Consider the following 12,770-nt stretch of genomic DNA (forward strand, 5'->3'; position numbering starts at 1 on the left):
CAACTGGGAGCTCAAGAAAAGCACTCACCCGGCGTCACAACTTCTAATACACGGGCCTCCCCAACATCCACGACGCATCCTCGAAATTCCTTCACTAGCAGTCTCGGCCACCTCTTCTCCGTCCCAACCTTTCCTCGCAGTTCGTCTGGACCTGCACCTGAAAGCTCCACCATCCGCGCGAACCGAACCCGCCTGTGTGGGAGGCACCTGTAGATATTCGTGTGAGGGAAAGGCGAGGCATCCTGCATAGCTGGCAAGCTCGCGTCTCGGCAGATCGACATCTCCACGGTGTACTTCTCAATCTTCTATTTTACTTGAACATCTACACTCAAACTGTTGTAAGAAGCACATTCGCCTGCAATACGACAAGCACTACACAATATACGCCGCCGCACGCCGATAGCTCTTGACACCGCAGTCCTCTTTTCTCACTCAACAATATGCGACCATCCCTCATTCTTCGAGCAACCCAACACAGGGTGCCCTTGATTAAGTTTCTTGGGAAGCGAACAACACCTAGTGAGGCAACCTGAATGGCAAGCTCTCCTGGACAAGATGCTGACCTCCCACAGAATCAATAGACCACACTCCCCACGCCCATCCAGCTTCACCAACGCACTCTCTCCCCGATAGCTTCGTTCAATATAGAGCCAAAGCCCAGCAACACGGTCCTTTGCGCGGAGACGGCGGCAACGCTCCTATTTCCTCGACGTCTTTTGCTGCAGCTACCTCAGGCCCAATGACGTACGGTGCTATTGGCGGGTCCGCCGGTGGTTCGCTGGGCTCTGTCCAACCCAAGGCTGGAGAATATTTTGACAGAAACGAGCTGCCAAAGAGATTCTGGCGAACTCAATGGTCAGAAGAAGAGATTGAGGCAGTTAGCAGTGGAGGAGCAAGCATGTTCGCGTGAAGTTCATGAGACAGACTTGCAACGCGATGCATACCTAAAACGAAGCATGATGGTCGACACTATTAGATCGCTATCAGTGCGCCAGGACGACGTCTATAAATAAAACTGATTGAAACGACGGTTGACATTTCGCAATATTGACCAGCAGAGCCACCCTGATTCGAACGACTGCCAATCCAAAGGCAGTACACAACTTCTCACCAGCAGACCGCTACCGTTTCGTGCTGCGGCTGGGAGATACCCGAGTGGCAGGAAGAGAAGGATTCTTCACGGGCTCCTGACCTCGCCGGTGTCTCAGAAGTGGGCGACCTATTTCCCCGGAATGTACATACTACTCTAGCAAGCGGCAGCAGATGGAACGTTGAAATATCCACCCCTCATCTCATTGTGCATTCGCCCTCATTATTGGTTTGATAGCGGCCTTCATACAGACCATGTTGAAAACAAGTATACTACACAGCAAGACCAGGAAATATATCTTCGAGCTCAAGATAAATTTCCCAACTCCATTTCGAGCTTCGCGCTCTGCTTTTGCTATGGACTTTGATCTGTAGTCTGGTCCTAGATTTCATATGGGCCGGTGGAATTAACGTTGGGCTTCACAGTCTAAGCGTACAACAACGGCCACACAAACGTGTATCATGGTTTTAATCGCGTTGTCGAGCCCAGGGAGCAATGTATACTTATCAAGGGACGACTTAAAGTAGGGTACCTGTAGGAGCCAATATGGTGCAGCCGTCCCTGAGCTAAGCCAGATTAGGATAGCGCCCTCGCTCTTTCCCAAAGTTGGCGTTGTCCTAAGAACTACCACAATTATAGGGGGTCGCAGTCACAGTCGTTCACCTTCATCCGGGGAAATTTCACATCACAGTCTTGTTTGCAGTTGTCTTTATTCTCTTTCGCATCGCATCACAGCTTCTTGTTTTCGTCCCTTCTCCGTCCTCTTGGTACACAGACAACCATGGCTATGGCAATGCCGCAGGGTAATGCCATCTTTCCTCGCTCGCATGTTGGCTTCGATTCAATTACCCAGCAGATAGAGAAGAAGTTGCTTAAGAGAGGTAAGCCCCAGGAATCATTGCTCATAACTGCTTCTCCCACTGACTCAAGCATGCAGGTTTCCAATTCAATGTCATCTGTGTTGGGCAATCTGGACTCGGAAAGTCTACCCTCATCAATACCATCTTCGCTTCCCATCTGCTGGAATCCAAAGGCCGTTTGCGCCCAGACGAGCCAATTCGTTCTACCACTGAAATTCAAACTGTCTCTCATGGTGAGTAGTTTTTCATCAAAGTCACGTCATAGCACACACTAACGGCGGTGGCAGTGATTGAGGAAAACGGAGTGCGATTGCGCCTGAACATTGTTGATACTCCTGGCTACGGAGATCTGGTGAACAACGATCGATGCTGGGATCCAATTGTCAAGTACATCAAGGACCAACACAGCGCTTATCTCAGAAAGGAACTCACTGCGCAAAGAGAGAGATACATTCAAGATACACGAGTGCACTGCTGCTTGTTCTTCATCCAACCATCTGGCCATGCTCTCAAGCCAATTGACATTGTCGTCTTGAAGAAGCTGTCAGATGTGGTCAATGTGGTACCGGTGATCGCAAAAGCCGATTCTCTCACACTGGAAGAACGCCGAGCATTCAAAGAGCGCATCAAGGAGGAGTTTGCCTTCCACAACCTCAAGATGTACCCCTACGACAACGAGGAGCTAGATGACGAGGAGAGGGCTACCAACGCCACCATCAAGGACATTATCCCATTTGCGATTGTCGGCAGCGAGAAGTCGATCATTGTTAATGGCAAGCAGGTCAGAGGCCGACAAAACAAATGGGGTATCATCAATGTCGAAGATGAAAACCACTGCGAGTTTGTTTATCTTCGAAATTTCTTGACCCGGACCCATCTTCAGGATCTGATCGAAACAACAAGCCAGATTCACTATGAGACGTTCCGTGCGAAGCAATTGTTGGCTCTCAAGGAAAGCAGCGCAGCAAGCGGCATGGCTGGAAGCAGGCCCATCAGTCCCGCCGCAGATCGGGAGTTGAGCAGAAGCTCCCAGCGCATGACAATGAATGGCTACTAAAAGTTTCGTCCTGGGGGTTGAAGACATGGGACAGCGAGATTCTGGACGGTGACTGATGCTTATTTTGTAACTGGAGCCTCTTCTAATGTAGCGTCTATTGAGAGCGGGATTCTCTTCTTTAAATCTGAGGCATAATTGATCCTCACGATATGTCAACCGATTTGTCTCTTGAACCCGTTACCACTTTTGCCGCTGTAATCCGACGCCCATGCTGTCTATTACGCTGTATTCCAAAAAACCAGAAACCGAAGAACAAGTAGAATCTTCAAGCCGAAATATCCTGCATTACCCACTCGTCGAGTTCACTAAACGTTCGGTCGAGGTCATCGTTGATGATGACCTTGTCATTTTTGCCTTCCTGCTTGCAGTACTCGATCTCATTCTTCGCCTGGGCCAGTCTTCTCTGGATGGCTTCCTCCGCAGTGTCGCCTCTGCCACGCAGCCGTTGCTCCAGAATCTCCATGCTGGGAGGCTGGATGAAGCAGATCCTAGGATTCAAGGTGCTCTTCTTCAGCTGCTTGACCCCTTCCATTTCAATGTCAAAGATGCAGATCCTCTTCCCTGCTGCAGTGCTACCGTCGATACTCTTGCCTTTGCCATCTGCGACGTCCTGGACCGCCCTTTTGGATGATCCATAGTAGTTGCCCCCAAATCTAGCATGCTCGACGAATGCATCTTCCGCGATCATCTTTTCAAAATTCTCCACCGTAGTGAAGTGGTAGTGCACGCCATCTTCCTCCCCGTTTCGAGGCTGGCGGGTAGTATGGGAGACGCTGAAGCCGAAGAGGTCGGGGTGTTTTTGGAACAGTCGCTTGATCAGAGTCGACTTCCCTGTGCCTGAGGGTCCTGAAAAGACGATGGGTCGTGCATCGGAAGGAGCAGGTGCCATGTTGACGACGTTGCGACGGACAATCAGCGAGAGGTATGAGGGACTCGGTGGGAGTGAGAAGCGGTATCTTGTTACTTGCTGTAATAAGAACACCTGTCCCATATCCTGCACCTCCCTTTGAGTCCCTCGAAGACCGATAACAGGTGGCTTAAAGTTAACAGCAAAGCGGTGGGGGATGTACTCCGTACAGTCTGCGCTTCTCCAATGATTGGGCCCAGGACCCGGACTTGGCAGGGGTTGACTTTTCGCGTATCAATCTTGCCCTAATCATCTGCGATATGCCTCTAATCCTTGTACGCGGCCGCTGTTTCCAGTCCATGGATCAGATGGACGCGCCACAGACCACAGTGGTGTCCAACACGACACCTGATCAACCGCAGGCGACTCCAGACAATGGCCAAGAGGAAATCGGAGCACCAGAGCCCGCGCCCATCAAGCCGAAGCGGCACAGAGGTCGCCAGGCGAAGGATCCCCTGGGACAGACCGTTCAATTCAAATGCAACAAAGTCGAAGACCTAGAGCAGCAGCTTCGCGACTATCTTGCTAGTCCTACTGGTGATCCTGCACACACCACCCTAGAGTTCTCGTTTCCAGTGACGGCCGCATTTCTCGTAGCACTGAGAGAGAAGAAAGGGAATAAGCCTGTGCACGACAAGACTCCATATACGTATAGCCATTTCAACAAAACTGCTGTCACGGTCATCGACGCCCTACAGAATATTCAAGACCCCAAGGAACAAATGCTCGCTCAAAAAGGCATATCGAAAACTCTGGTCGATGCGGTCCAGGAGGCCGATGGATACCATTACAGCTTCCACAACCACTGGATTAGCCGAGAGGATCAAGCAAGCAGATTTTCTTACTTCTGCAACGACTCGGTCTTGAATAAAGGTCGCGCGGCTAATGAAGGGTCCAAGTTCAAACCAGGTGTCAAAGTGAAGAAGCAGGTGTGGGAGTGCGATGGTGTGCTGGCCATCAAGTTCTCTTTGACAAAAATGAGTCTTCTACTGCACTACAAGCACATCCCACTCCATCCAACGTTTGACGAACGAGCTCCACTACCTCGAGCTGGTAGTAAACGTCGAAAACTAATGGAAATCTTCCACCCAGAGAAACTACAGCACCTAAAACGAGGCCGACCGAAACGAGCCACATCGTTATCCACATCTCGACCACCAGCGATAAGGAGCCCCTCTCACAACCAAGATATTTCAGCACCTACGCATCAAGTGTCGAACGGAGCAGCTGCTACAGTTACACGAGATAGCAGTTTGCAACCGCTCTTCGATTTTCTTGGCTCTGCGGAGCAGGCAACTACTACTCCGGCCGAGTCGGTCAGCTATCAAGTTGAGCATGGTGCTGAATCTCTGACCATTATTCCCCAAGCTGGTCGTGGCAGTGATACTGGAGTTGCAACGGCTTCCGAAGAGACAGATGTTGCTCAAGGCGGTCAGCTCCGGGTTGCTGGCTTGATGACAGGCGCTGCGTCTGGCGAGCAAACTATCCGGGCCCGCAGGGCGAAAGGCTCTACGAAAAAGAATAAGAGGACTGCTACTCTCACAGGCACCAATTCGGCGCCTGCGCCTTCAGCACCCGCTGATTCGGTGATGGACCCAGCAACAGAGCTGGAAGCGCTGAGGGCGAAATTACGAGAAGCGGAGCAAAAGATCCAGTATTTGGAGGCTGAGAGAAGTCGTGCAGCCGCCCCTTTGACCTGGACCGGCTCATCACAGTCACCCTCCACGCCTTTTCATGATCCAGCGCCACCGCCACAAGGCTCCATTCCCGACCTGAACCCCCAACAACACAGTCCACATGCGCTGCCTCCTCAGTGGCAACCTCAGCACGATCCCTACTTCTCAGCATCTTCCCAGAATGACTCTTTACCTCGATCTATGCCACCAGTAAATCCGGAATCAGGTCCTTCTTCTTATAGCCCTTCTCCTATCCGTACACTACCGGAGAACATCCCGTATTATGGCTTCGTTCCAGCTGTTCGAAATCCACATGATCCTCCACCTCCACGGAAACTTCAGCCCAAACCTCCAGCTGTATGACCTCAAGTACATTGACGGAATTCTCCTCGTTTCCACCCAGCAACGCCAAGGTCAATGGCAGGGCAATTTTGCAGTGGCTACGGCTTATGAAATGATGATCAGCATCGGATGATGGGAGCAGGGGCAGCGAATATGCCTCCTCTCCACACTTCTACTGGACACGATGTAGATGGACTAAGAGAACCATCACGGACACTGACGAGCCTTTAGATTGACGGTGCTCCTCAGCAGATACAGTCAGTCGTATGAGTCCCGATTCAGCATCGAATGACTACCAGTTTTTCATGTCAGTAATGTAACTACAGAGATATCGGATGGTGTGGTTTATTTATCCTTCTGTACGTAACCGACTAATAATAACGAGAGAGCTGGGAGAACAAATGGGCGCACAAATGATGTCTTTTTTCTTTTCGTGTATAATCCACTGACATTGCGAATGTACATTATGTTAGTATGTTTAGATACATGACTTTACTATGACGCCTTGGCTTCTGAGAAGCATTTTGCTCTCGTCTTGAGCTCTATCATTCGATCAGTGTGGCTGGCGTAAGCAATGAACAAACGACTTCCGAAGGAGGTTCATTCAGATCAGTCAACGTTTCTCTCCTCGCCTTGGGGCGCAACTTGCAGAAGTTGTCAGCGAGACCACGCAGAGCCTCAGTCCATGGCAATGAATCCTGAAGAGTACGAGACATACTCTCATTGCCCATTTTGAGGTGTATAAAAATCTGGCTTTGAAGAGCAAAGGGCTCCAGACAAAGAAAACCTAGTCCGCTATTGCGGACCAGCACCTACACATACTCTGTTCGCGTCGAGGAGGAAACGGCGCTGTTCCCGGATACATAACAACCCATCTAGAATGATCTCCGGTCATTGCAGTCAGTGTATGAGAGTCTAGCACCGACACAGTTATTTCTGTAAAATTGGTAGCATTCCTGCTTTGGTAGCGCCATTTCAATACGCATGAAAATATTCCGGAGTCCAACCTCTCTGCTTAGACAGGGCCTAATACGACCACAAGGTCAGAAAACCCGGGTAAAAGAGAGGGCTGGCCAAGGTAGATAGTATGTAGCTGAGGTAGGTACACATTGATAGAAGATTGAATAAAAATTGTTAGCATCGGTTGAAGTAACGATTGCCCTGTCCAAAAAAAAAGGGATTGAACGAAATGGTCCAAAAAAAGACATGCCTCCATTCAGAGTCGAACTGAAGACCTCAGCATCACGTAGTAAGGATACTAGTGCTGCGCTCTACCAACTGGGCTATAGAGGCTGAACCATAACGAAATCGCCAGTGCGGGGACCCGTGGCTGGTTCTTGACAGGAATTTCAAATATTTTAATTATGACTACAAAATTTACGCTGCTCCCGTTGTCTGTGAACTCTTAAGACCCTGGCTTCTTCCCAATAAGTAATTATATCATCGTGCGCAGGTATTAAGTCCATATTCCTCAGTCAAGTTTTGCAGAGGATATCTTGGAACTTGTTCCTCACCGAGACGTTCTGGATCCTTTAAATTTACTGAGTCAAGATGTATCAGAATTTCATTGTGACCACTGAGCCTTGCATATGTATGACTAAACTCCTTGATCCCGCATTTGTCTTCGAGATTTGTCATTTTCACTCACACTCAGCTATCTTTCATGACATTCTTGAATCAAGGAAGTATTGTCGATGCGCTCATGATTTGTCTTGATCTATGGATTCAGATGGAACTCGTGACTGCCGCGATGTGTTCCCTAATTTTGAAGGATGCCCTTCTCTCTAGACTCAACTTTGACTTGTTCAATCCACCGTGCTCGTAGATCCGGGTCCTTAATCTGCGCACACGTCGTTCGAAACACCACCGAGCCATCTTGTTGAAGAGTAATATGTTCTTCCGAAAAATGGATGGTCACCGGGCCTGAAGACTCGGACACCTTCCTCTGCAATGGCCTCCCCCCTCTCAATTCGAGACTTTCCTGGTCCTCTGACAGGAAGATCTTGAAAGAGCCTTTTTGGGTCACGGAAACACGCTGGCCATCCCAAGTTGGTCTGTACTCATATCCGTACCTCGCTACCGGTCCTTTCCGACCTGTTCGCACGGCGTTGAAGCCATTCGACTTCTGAATGGTACTGATTTTCTGGCCTATTTTGCCTTTAATTGCTTCTGCCAAGGAATCACCCCGACCTAGGATTACAAGAGGAATCTCGCCCAGGTATGTCACGGCCCAACTCAAGAATGCAGGTTGATACTCGTCTTGGGTAAGGTTTCTGCCGAGGGCTCTCTCCTGAGCTCTGTATTCATAAAGTTCTTGAAAGGGCGCTGCACCGGGAACTCCGCGAGAAATTGCCAACATGGTTTCCGTGAAGCTATTCGGCTGACCGTCCCGATGCTGAAGCCAGAGGAAGAAGTTCATGCTCGTATCTAGATTTCTCCCGACTCTCTGAGCTGAGGATGGTTGGATAAAGGCGGATGACGGATGAGGCACGTATATCGCAATGCGCCTAATGCTGTTTTCTTGAAAGTCTAAATCAATTTCAAGTTTGACAGCATCATCCAGCTCCATCGTAAGCTGCTTGGATAGACCCGACAGGGTGCGGCGATAGCTATGTTTTGCGCAGCCTCCACCGATTAATACCCAGGGTAGGGGGAGAAGTTCAAGGAGCTCACGTGAGAACTGGTCGTGGATAGAACGTTGGGCCGTTGACCATCGTGTTGTAGGACAAGACGTCTTGCCATGCCGCCGCATGGATTCTTCAGCACGCCAATGCCAGTCGAAGCCGTAAATGAAATCGGGGCTGAGACCTTTCTTGATGAGAAGCTGTATTGTCCTACTATCGGGATCCCAGAATTCCCCAACGTGTCCTTTGGTAGACTGACAATGAAGTATGACACCAAGTTCGGCATCCTCGGAGCCTGAAGGATATGCCAGTCTGTCCCGGGGTTCTCCACTTATCGCTACTTCATCTTCATGAAATGTCTCAATTTTTGAGCGAACATGTTCTCTTGGAAATTCTTGAGCTTGTCGGGGAGGCTTCCGCAAGAAGTGGATAAGATATTCGACTTCCTTCGAGTTCAAGGCATGCGCAGCAGACTTTGCAAACTCTAGTGCTATTTGATTGGGCGAGAACGTTGGGAACGGCATACCTGAAGTTACGCGATCGTCTACCTCTTCACCACCGTGGGAACTTTCACGGTCGAGATGGAGTGGTGACGACGAGGATGGCAGCGGCATCGCGTCTGGAACAGCACCCTGGTTGAAGAATGTGCGGGTGGACGATTTTTGGCTTATGTTTTGCGAAACTAGGCTCTCTGATATTCTGGTTAAGTGAGCTGGTTTTGGTATCGAAGGCATCCGCGCCATTCGGTGATGTAGCAAAGCGTGGTATATTCTTGACGAGGGTGAGTCCTCCTCGAAATCCTCCTCCCTCGTGAATGCTTCCCCGGCAGCTGTTGGCAATCTGCTTTGGAGACTGGCAGAAAGTGACGAGAGAGATCTGAAAGGTGACCACCGAATTGTCAGTCTAATGACGATGTCATCTTGATGATTGAAATAGGGGTCCATACGAAGAACTGGCAGCACGAGCTGCGATCGAGCTGCTCTCGAATTCCATTTTTTGAAGGGCGACCGGCTAGCTTATCATAAGCATTTGTATGAGGCAGGTAAAAGAACTAGACCCCGACGCAAAAGTATTGAAACCGCAACTAGAATTCGGCCTCGAATAAGAATGGGAAAGGCAGCATGAAAATCAGAATATGTGAATCCTGGTTGAATATTCCCAACAAACCTGGATGTGTTACTGCCAAGACAGGTAACATTCTTTGTCCGTCTGAGGTGTGAATATCCTCACCAATACACAAGGCAGCAAGAGGCAGAGTGTGTGTCGTATCTCAAAAACACTTGGGGGACCATGCAGGGAGGTTTAACATGCTCGGGAAGCAGTGATAGGTGCTCTGCAAGGTGAGTAACCCAAAGAAGACCTCCGTTGTTGACTGGTATACCGTCCATATTACCATTTATTCCAGAGCAGATCATGATCTTTAAGCTGCGAAGTAGCATCTGCTGTGAGGCACATGACTCTTTCGCCGTCTCATGTTCGTGTGCTTCTTTGCGGATTGAACGGAACTCTAACATGATAGTTTGACAGCAAGTTTGAGAATCATGAATGTCTCTGCTCTGATGCCTACCCAGGTAGCTATGTGCCTCATCATTTGGTACGGACGTCGAGTATTGAAACACCGTTTCAATGTGAGAGTGATAGATTAGGCATCGGCTTCACAATCTGTAAAGATGCTGTGATGCAAACCGTAGACATGTAGAGCCTTCAAGCCAGGTGACACATCTCTACTCATCTAATTTTTGAGAATGAAAGAGATGAATATACACACAATCAGCAGGAGAGGGAACCCAGCTCATTGCTTTGATGGCGTTCGCACAGTGCTTTTGAAATAACACAAGTGGGTCGATTTTGAACAGTTTGTCACGTTTATCAAGTTTATCAAGTTTGCTTGGCTTCCTACCCAAAAAAAAGTTTCATTTACCTCCGAAGATCCTGCACCAAGGTCTAAAGCAGAACGAAGTCTTACTTGATCCAAAACCATGTCCAAAATGGCTGGCACAAAACGGGCAAGTGAATCGGTGGATTCGAAGTCATCCAAAAAGTTCAAGCCTATCAAAAACTTACCGGACAAGCGCAAATCTGCCTCCAACGCAGTAGAAAATGAGTCTGAAGACTTCGCAGCGTTCGATGAAGAACCTCAGCACGATGGACCAAATAAGCAAGACACCACCCCGAAGAGACAAGGCTCAGGCTCCTATGGACGAAGCACGCACACAGCGAAGCAAGACACCTTTTTGAACGGTAAGACTCACCACTCTCTTTCCCTCGCTTTCTTTCTCCATGATAAAGCGTCTCCAAGGCTAATAACTCGTTCGTACAGGGAATTCGTCAAGAGAAGCCCATGCTAAGCAAAAGGCGCTCGCTCAAGACCGCAAAGCGGCAAAACCAAACGCCGACTCCATTGCCCGAAGTAAAAAGATCTGGGAAAAACTCCGTCGCAAGTCACACGTCCCCAAAGCCGAGCGAGATCAACTAGTCCAAGAGCTTTTCGAAATCATATCTGGTCGAGTCAAGGACTTTGTGTTCAAGCACGACGCTGTGAGGGTTATACAATGTGCACTCAAATATGCAACGCCGGCACAGCGCAGGCAAATTACGCAAGAGCTGAAAGGACACTATCGTGAACTTGCAGAGAGCAAGTACGCAAAGTTTCTCATTGCCAAAATGGTTGTTGGTGACGATGAGAGTCGCGATGCCGTTGTGACTGAATTCTACGGACACGTCAAGCGACTTATTCGACACCCCGAAGCAAGTTGGATTCTCGACGACATCTACCGGACGATCGCAACGAAGCAGCAGAAGTCGGTTCTTCTGAGGGAATGGTACGGGGCCGAGTTCGTACTCTTCTCCAAGAACAGCGCGTCGCAACAGGGGGAGGAGGAAGTTACGGCGGATCTAAGTGAGATATTGAAGGCACATCCCGAGAAACGGGGACCAATTATGCAGCATCTCAAGGAAATGACGAACCAGCTTGTTCAAAAGAAGACGACAGGATTTACGATTCTACATGATGCACTATTGCAATATTTCCTGAACGTCAAGCCGGGAAGTCCTGATCAGACAGAATTTCTCGAGATGCTGAGAGACGATGAAGATGGTGATTGCTACAAGAACCTCGCATTCACACGATCTGGGTCAAGGCTCGTCTGTTTGGCTCTTGCGTATGGCAATTCGAAGGATCGCAGGACAATAATCAAGTTCTTCAAGACACACATGAAGCTGCTCGCCGGTGACGTTTACGGGCACACAGTCCTGCTCACTGCTTATGAAGTCATCGATGACACGGTGATGACAGCCAAGGCGATCTTCCCGGAGCTGCTTTGTAAGGATCTTGATACTGAAGCACGAGAGCAGGAGCTCATGTCGCAAATCGAGCATCTCAATGCGCGGATACCACTTCTGTACTTGATGTCGCCGGAACCGCCGAAGTGGTTGATTCCCAAAGGTACCGACACCGAGAGTATCATCAAGGAGGTCAAGGAACTTCGAACTAGCACATCAAAGAAAGACCCAGAGACTAGACGAGTGGAATTGCTCAAAGCTATATCGCAGCCTTTACTGGACTTTATAGCTTCGCGGGCGGCGTTCCTTGCTCAGTCAATGCCGGGGTGCCAATTCATCACAGAAGTATTGTTCGGAGCAGTTGGTGACAAACAAGCGGCCCTCGATGCTGTTGCTGATTTCGCGGCCGGTGACGATACCTCGGAAGAGAACAAGCAGATCATCAGTATGCCAGCGGTCGGACGCATGCTGAAGTCGCTGGTCCAAGGTGGACGGTTCGATAAAGCGTCGAACAAGGTTGTCCAAGTTGATCCACCCTTGAAGTTTGGTGACTCGTTGTTCGAGAGGATCAATACCGGCTCAGGAGCCGAATCTTTGATTGATTGGGCCAATGGGCCGAATTCCTTCGTTGTGCTGGCGATGCTTGAAACCGAGGACTTTGGCCACAAGGATGAACTACTGGGTGTGTTGAAGACGCACGCTTCGTCGCTGAACAAAGACAATCAGGGTGCAAAGATCATTTCCGAGAAGCTCGGAGTTGGGCGCCATCGGGATCAAGATGCCAAAGTCTCCAACAGCAAGAGCAAGACGAAGAAAGATAGAAAGTCAAAGTAGCAGCTGGTTTCTAGTTCACGGCGATATCGTGCCTACAAGTTCGTGATGGTGTGGATGACGAGGAGCTGAATCATCCAGATGGGCTATTTACCCACTAC

The 12,770-nt window shown here is 49.4% G+C and overlaps 6 protein-coding genes and 1 non-coding gene across 7 annotated transcripts; 4 read left to right on the forward strand and 3 right to left on the reverse strand.

Annotated features, from left to right (window-relative positions):
* Positions 1-440: 440 nt before the first annotated feature.
* Positions 441-910, forward strand: PV08_08460 (uncharacterized protein; the record flags this gene model as incomplete). The annotated part of the gene is made up of 2 exons (XM_016382786.1): positions 441-519; positions 573-910. The coding sequence occupies 2 exons, from the start codon at positions 441-443 to the stop codon at positions 908-910; spliced, it is 417 nt and encodes a 138-aa protein (XP_016233489.1).
* A 961-nt stretch (positions 911-1,871) lies between these two features.
* Positions 1,872-3,007, forward strand: PV08_08461 (uncharacterized protein; the record flags this gene model as incomplete). Its single annotated transcript, XM_016382787.1, has 3 exons — positions 1,872-1,971; positions 2,028-2,183; positions 2,238-3,007. The coding sequence occupies 3 exons, from the start codon at positions 1,872-1,874 to the stop codon at positions 3,005-3,007; spliced, it is 1,026 nt and encodes a 341-aa protein (XP_016233490.1).
* A 265-nt stretch (positions 3,008-3,272) lies between these two features.
* On the reverse strand, positions 3,273-3,896 carry PV08_08462 (guanylate kinase; the record flags this gene model as incomplete). The annotated part of the gene is made up of 1 exon (XM_016382788.1): positions 3,273-3,896. The coding sequence occupies one exon, from the start codon at positions 3,894-3,896 to the stop codon at positions 3,273-3,275; it is 624 nt and encodes a 207-aa protein (XP_016233491.1).
* Positions 3,897-4,213: 317 nt separating this feature from the next.
* On the forward strand, positions 4,214-5,953 carry PV08_08463 (uncharacterized protein; the record flags this gene model as incomplete). Its single annotated transcript, XM_016382789.1, has 1 exon — positions 4,214-5,953. One exon carries the CDS (start codon positions 4,214-4,216, stop codon positions 5,951-5,953), a length of 1,740 nt encoding a protein of 579 aa, XP_016233492.1.
* Positions 5,954-7,139: 1,186 nt separating this feature from the next.
* Positions 7,140-7,225, reverse strand: PV08_08464. Its single transcript has one exon. It is a non-coding gene; the product is annotated as a tRNA-Thr (tRNA).
* A 466-nt stretch (positions 7,226-7,691) lies between these two features.
* PV08_08465 (uncharacterized protein) lies at positions 7,692-9,170 on the reverse strand (the record flags this gene model as incomplete). Its single annotated transcript, XM_016382790.1, has 1 exon — positions 7,692-9,170. The coding sequence occupies one exon, from the start codon at positions 9,168-9,170 to the stop codon at positions 7,692-7,694; it is 1,479 nt and encodes a 492-aa protein (XP_016233493.1).
* Positions 9,171-10,535: 1,365 nt separating this feature from the next.
* On the forward strand, positions 10,536-12,672 carry PV08_08466 (uncharacterized protein; the record flags this gene model as incomplete). Its single annotated transcript, XM_016382791.1, has 2 exons — positions 10,536-10,797; positions 10,877-12,672. 2 exons carry the CDS (start codon positions 10,536-10,538, stop codon positions 12,670-12,672), a joined length of 2,058 nt encoding a protein of 685 aa, XP_016233494.1.
* Positions 12,673-12,770: the final 98 nt, after the last annotated feature.

This window comes from Exophiala spinifera, assembly GCF_000836115.1.
Source record: "Exophiala spinifera strain CBS 89968 unplaced genomic scaffold supercont1.6, whole genome shotgun sequence".
Lineage (NCBI taxonomy): Eukaryota > Fungi > Ascomycota > Eurotiomycetes > Chaetothyriales > Herpotrichiellaceae > Exophiala > Exophiala spinifera.